Raw genomic sequence first — 6,333 nt, forward strand, 5'->3', positions numbered from 1 at the left:
AGGGGAGAGGGGAGGGGGAGGGGAGAGGGGAGAGGGGAGGGGAGAGGGGAGAGGGGAGGGGGAGGGGGAGATGGTGGACGAGATGGTGGAGGAGGAGGAGATGGTGGTGGTGGGGAAGTTGCTCCTGCTGCTGGAAAGTTGTCCATGAGGCAAGTTGCTGCCCGCAGGTGAGCGAACAGGAGGCCAACATTCGTCAAAACACCGTTTTCACAGCCAGGAATCGGCATTTTAAAGTTACTCCCGCCAAAAGGCGAGCCTCAGCCGCAAGGCCCAGGGCTCCCCTCTCCCTCCCCCTCCGGGGACAGACCGGTACCTGGCTGCTGCTGCTGCTGCTGTCTGTCCGCAGGTTCTTCACCAGGATTTTCCGCCTGTTGCTCAGCTCCTCGCGGGTCCTCTGCAGCCGCCGCTCGATCTCCTCAGGCTCCACAGCTGGCAGCAACTGTTCTTCCCCTAGGCCCCGCCGTGGAAAGGCAGAGGCGGCCGCCGCTACTGTTGTTGTCGTCGTCGTTGCCGTTGCTGCCGCCGTCGCCGCCTGCGGATACGGGAGCGCCGCCATTTTGAAGCAGCAGCCGTTACGAACCAAAGCGGCCGCGAGCCCGAAGCCAGAGAAAGAAAAAGGGGCAGTGACACTGCCCCCTCTCAGCTCGGCGCCGGTACTGCACTCCCCCCGACACCGCCTCTTCAGCTCGGCGCCGGTCCTGCACTCCCGCAGACACCGCCTCCTCAGCCCGGGACAGGTATTACAATCACGCAGACACCACCTCCTCAGCCCGAGACAGGTATTGCAATCCCGCAGACACCGCCTCTTCAGCCAGGGACAGGTACTGCAATCCCGCAGACACCGCCTCCTCAGGCCGGCGGTGGTACTGCAATCCCGCAGACACCGCCTCCTTAACCCGGTTGTAGTTCATCACGTTTATTTGGAAGCAAATTGTGGAGAATAAAATTGCAAGACGCAGAATTCATAGCAAGTGTTTAGTGTGATGTAAATGAAATTATATATTGAAAAAGACATGGATTGTTTGTTAAGGCTCTCATCTTTTAGAATGACCATGTTGGTTTCAGTTCTTTCACATGTAAATGGCAATTTGTTTTTTAAAAGTTACATTCAAAAGTGAATTTTAACAATTGGTGTCATGTCGGCCCAGATAATGTATTGAAGGTGTGAGGTGCCCTGTGTGAGGCTGTCTGTGGTCAGACTGATTCTAATCCAAAGAATGGATTTACAGAATCTTATATGGATTCATGCAGTTTTTGAGCAAGGTAAAATGTAATTCTGCAAGTATAAATTCACCCCACAAACTTATATTTGTATGTGTACACGTGGGTGTCTGTGAGTGTGTGTGAGTGTAAAGGGGTATACGTCTGTGAGAGGATGTGTGGAAATGTATGTGTGAACATATGAGAGAGGGTCTGCATGTGTGTGTTTGTGTGTATAGTGCAATGGGGTCACCCGAAGTGTGACATGAACCCAAGGTCCCGGTTGAGGCCATCCCCATGGGTACTGTGAGAAATGAAGCTCACTCACTTCAATAATTTCAGTCTGAGACGAGATCTGAAGCAATCAGTATGTTTATTATACGCTTGCAAGCGTGGTGCCTGAAATAAGGCACACAGAGTTTAGCAAGTACATATCTTATACAGGATTCACTACTCCAATTGGGGTTTGTTTTTTGTTTTTGCAGAAGTGGGAAACAGATGCTTATAACTACTGCTTGTACAAGAATATCTAGCTTAACCTACATCCTCACAGCACCTTATCTATTTGTCGGTAACATCTACCATTGTTTGCAGGCACATTTCATTCTTGTATGCACATTTTAGCTAATACAAAAACAATTATATATTTCCTTCACATTGTTTTCATTCTTGTTGACTCAGCTCTTGGTTAAAACAATTATACACTGGTGTTAGTGCATTTACCTTGCATAAGTAATTATGATTGCAGAAGTAACACTACTTTACCTATATCCCACAGTACTGAACTTGGCTATCAGCCTCTGCTCAGCCACTTTTCTCTGGTGCCTTTCCCGAAATCTGCCTTGGAGGACAGTCACCCAATGGTCCGATGTCGAATGTCCCGGACTGCTGAAGTGTTCTCCAACTGGGAGGGAACACTCCTTTCTGTTGATTGTTGTGCATTAACGTTCACTTGAGAATGTAACTTTTAAAAAAAAGTTTTGCAATTTACACATGAAAGAACTGAAACCAACATGGTCATTCTAAAAGATGAGAGACTTAACAAACAATCCAGATTTTTTCAATATATAATTTCACACATCACACTGTAAACTTTTGCTATAAATTCTGTGTCTTACAATCTTATTCTGCACAAACAGCTGATGAAGGAGCAGCGCTCTGAAAGCTAGTGCTTCCAAATAAACCTGTTGGACTTTCACCTGGTGTTGTGTGATTTTTAATTTTGTACACCCGAGTCCAACATCCTTAGCCTGGGACCGGTACTGCAATCCCGCTGACTCCACTCTCTGCAGGCCGGGGACAAATACTGCAACTCTGGTGGAAAAGAACTAACAATGATGGAAATCTGAAACAAAAACATAAATCACTGGAAAAACTCAACAGGACGAGCAGCATCTGTGGAGAGAAATCAGAATAAACATTTCTGAACCAGTTCTGAGGAAGAATTGGAAGAAGGCTAATTTTGACAGTACAGGTATTTTGTCAAGAACTTTCAAAAGCTGATTAGGGGCAGATGTTCGCAGGTAAAGGGACAGCTGGAAAATGGGAAGCCTTCAAAAATTAGATAAGGAGAGTTGAGAGACAGTATATTCATGTTAGGTTGAATGGAATGGCTGGTAGGTGTAGGGAATGCTGGATGACTAGAGAAATTGAGGTTTTGGTTAAGAAGGAAGCATATGTCAGGTATAGGCAGCAGAGAACAGGTGAATCCTTGGAAGAGTATAAAGGCATTAGGAGTATACTTAGGAGAGAAATCAGGAGGGCAAAAGGGGACGTGAGATAGCTTTGGCAAATAGGGTTAAGGAGAATCCAAAGGGATTTTATAAAGACATTTAGGACAAAAGGGTAACTAGGGAGAGAATAGGGCCTCTACAAAGATCAGCAAGGCAGCCTTTGTGTGGTGCCACAGGAGATGGGGGAGATACTAAACAAGTAATTTGTATCAGTGTTTACTGGGAGAGAATAGGGCCTCTCAAAGATCAGCAAGGCAGCCTTTGAGTGGTGCCACAGGAGATGGGGGAGATACTAAACAAGTAATTTGTATCAGTGTTTACTGTGGAGAAGGACATGGAAGATAAAGATTATGTGGAATTGATGGTGACATCTTTAAGAATGTCTATAAATCAGAGGAAGAGGTGCTGAATGTCTTAAAAGGCATAAAAGTGAATATATCCATAGGACCTGATGAGGTGTACACAAGAACTCTGGGCCCCTTGCTGAGATATTTGGATCATCGATGGTCAAAGATGAGGTCCCGAAAGACTGGAGGTGGTAAGGAAAAGCCAGGGAACTATAGACCAGTGAGCCTGACATTGGTGGTGGGCATGTTGTTGGAGGGAATCCTGAGGGACAGGATGTACATGTATTTGGAAAGGCAAGGCCTGATTTGGGATAGTTAGCATGGCTTTGTGCATGGGAAATCATGTCTCACAAACTTGATGGAGTTTTTTGAAGAAGTAACAAAGAGGATTGATGAGGGCAGAGCGGTAGACATGACCTATAAGGACTTCAGTGAGGCGTTCAACAAGGTTCCTCATGGGAGACTGGTTGGCAAACTTAGACCTCATGGAATACAGGGAGAATTAATCATTTGGATACAGAACTGGCTCAAAGGTAGAAGACAGAGGGTGGTGGTGGAGGGTTGCTTTTCAGACTGGAGACCTATGACCAGTGGAGTGCCACAAGGACTGGTGCTGGCTCCACTGCGTTTTGCCATTTATATAAATGATTTGGATGTGAATGTGGGAGGCATAGTTTGTAAGTTTGCAAATGACGCCAAAATTGGAAGTACAGTGGACAGCGAAGAAGGTTACCTCAGAGTAAAACGGGATCTTGATCAGACGGGCTAATGGGCTGAGGAGTGGCAGATGGAGTTTAATTTAGATAAATGTGAGGTGCTGCATTTTGGAAAATCAAATCAGAGCAGGACTTATACGCTAATGGTAAGGTCCTGAGCAGTGTTGCCGAACAAAGTGGGCAGCACGGTGGCACAGTGGTTAGCACTGCTGCCTCACAGCGCCTGAGACCCGGGTTCAATTCCCGCCTCAGGCGACTGACTGTGTGGAGTTTGCACGTTCTCCCCGTGTCTGCGTGGGTTTCCTCCGGGTGCTCCGGTTTCCTCCCACAGTCCAAAAGATGTGCAGGGTCAGGTGAATTGGCCATGCTAAATTGCCCCTAGTGTTAGGTAAGGGGTAAATGTAGGGGTATGGGTGGGTTTCGCTTCGGCGGGTCGGTGTGGACTTGTTGGGCCGAAGGGCCTGTTTCCACACTGTAATGTAATGTAATGTAATAATGTAATGTAAAGAGACCTTTCCTTTATTGATCAGACCATTGAGAATAGGAATTGAGATGTCATATTGCAGCTGTACAGGATATTGGTTAGACCACTTTTGGAATATTGCATTCAACTCTGGTCTCCTTCCTATCGGAAGGATATTGCGAAACTTGAACAGGTTCAAAAAAGATTTACAAAGATGTTGCCAGAGTTGGAGGATTTGAGCTATTGGAAAGAGGATGAATGGGCTGAGACTGCTTTCTCAGGACCAACAGAGTCTGACCTTTATAGAGGTTTATAAAATCATGAGGGACATGGATAGGATAAATAGACAAAATCTTTGTTTAGGGTGAGAGGGGAAACATGAAGATAGGTTTTCTTTGGTACGATGAACTAAACATGGTATAAAGCTGACTGAGGTTTTGAAAACCCTGATGAATATCCACCCGTTGATCTAGGCTATTCATTCACTGTGTTGAAGGGATTGAGAATGTGACATCTAAGCCAGCTGAGTAGCCCATCAAAATTCAAGCAGAGAACAAGGTAGCACTGATAAATTAAACTGCACTTGTTTCAATGCACGAGGCCTAACAGGGAAGGCAGATGAACTCTAGACATGGTTAGGAACATGGGACTGGGATATCGTAGCAATTACAGAAACAGGATTGGCAGCTTAATGTTCCAGGATACAGATGCTACAGGAAGGATAGAAAGGGAGGCAAGAGAGGAGGGAGTGTGGCGTTTTGATAAGGGATAGCATTACAGCTGTACTGAGGGAAGTTATTTGGGTGAAACTGAGAAATAAGAAAGAGAGGACCACTTTATTGGGATTGTATTATAGACCCCCTAATAGTCAGAGGGAAATTGAGCAACAAATTTGTAAGGAGATCTCAGGTATCTGTAAGAATCTGTAAGGTGGTTGTGGTAGGGGATTTTAACTTTCTAATCATAGACTGGGACTGCCATGGTAGGCGAAAGTGAGGACTGCAGATTCTGGAGATCAGAGTCAAGATTAGAGTGGTGCTGGAAAAGCACAGGAGGTCAGGCAGCATCCAAGGAACAGGAAAATTGACATTTCGGGCAAAAGCCCTTCATCAGGAATGAGGCAGGGAGCCTTCAGGGTGGAGAGATAAATGGGTGGGGGGATGGGGCTGGAGAGACAGTAGCTAAGAGTGCAATAGGTGGATGGAGGTGGGGATTAAGGTGATAGGTCGGAGAGGAGGGTGGAGTGGATTGGTGGGTAGGACAAGTCATGAGGATGGTGCTGAGCTGACAGGTTGGAACTGGGGTAAGGTGGGGGGAGGGAAAATAAGGAAACTGGTGAAGTCCACATTGATGACCTGGAGTTGAAGTGTTCCAAAGTGGAAGATGAGGCGTTCTTCCTCCAGGTGTCGGGTGGTGAGGGAGCGGTGGTGGAGGAGGCCCAGGACCTGCATGTTCTCGGCAGAGTGGGAGGGGGAGTTGAAATGTTGGGGTTGACTGGTGCGGGTGTCCTGGAGATGTTCCCTAAAGTGCTCTGTGAGAAGGCGTTCAGTCTCCCCAATGTAAAGGAGACCGCATCGGGAGCAACGAATATAATAAATGACATGTGTGGAAGTGCAGGTGAAACTTTGGATGTGGAAGGCTCCTTTGGGGCCTTGGATGGAGGTGAAGGGGGAGGTGTGGGCGCAGGTTTTGCAATTCCTACGGTGGCAAGGGAAGGTGCCAGGAGGGGAAGGTGGGTTGTTTGGGGGTGTGGACCTGACCAGGTAGTCATGGAGAGAACAGTCTTTGTGATTAGGGGTGGGGATGGAAATATATCCCTGGTGGTGGGGTCTGTTTGGAGGTGGCGGAAATGTCAGCGGATGAGGCTGTTTATG

The 6,333-nt window shown here is 46.9% G+C and overlaps 1 protein-coding gene across 1 annotated transcript in view; it reads right to left on the reverse strand.

Annotated features, from left to right (window-relative positions):
- Window positions 1-894, reverse strand: part of raver2 (ribonucleoprotein, PTB-binding 2) — a 107,301-nt gene extending 106,407 nt beyond the window's left edge. Inside the window, exon 1 of the mRNA XM_043699444.1 lies at window positions 314-894. Within this exon, the coding sequence (XP_043555379.1) occupies window positions 314-556 (243 nt within the window). The 5' untranslated portion in view covers window positions 557-894. The remainder of the gene's footprint in view (window positions 1-313) is intronic.
- Between the last annotated feature and the right edge of the window lie 5,439 nt (window positions 895-6,333).

The sequence above is a fragment of the Chiloscyllium plagiosum genome, chromosome 11, assembly GCF_004010195.1.
Source record: "Chiloscyllium plagiosum isolate BGI_BamShark_2017 chromosome 11, ASM401019v2, whole genome shotgun sequence".
Taxonomy (NCBI): Eukaryota; Metazoa; Chordata; class Chondrichthyes; order Orectolobiformes; family Hemiscylliidae; genus Chiloscyllium; species Chiloscyllium plagiosum.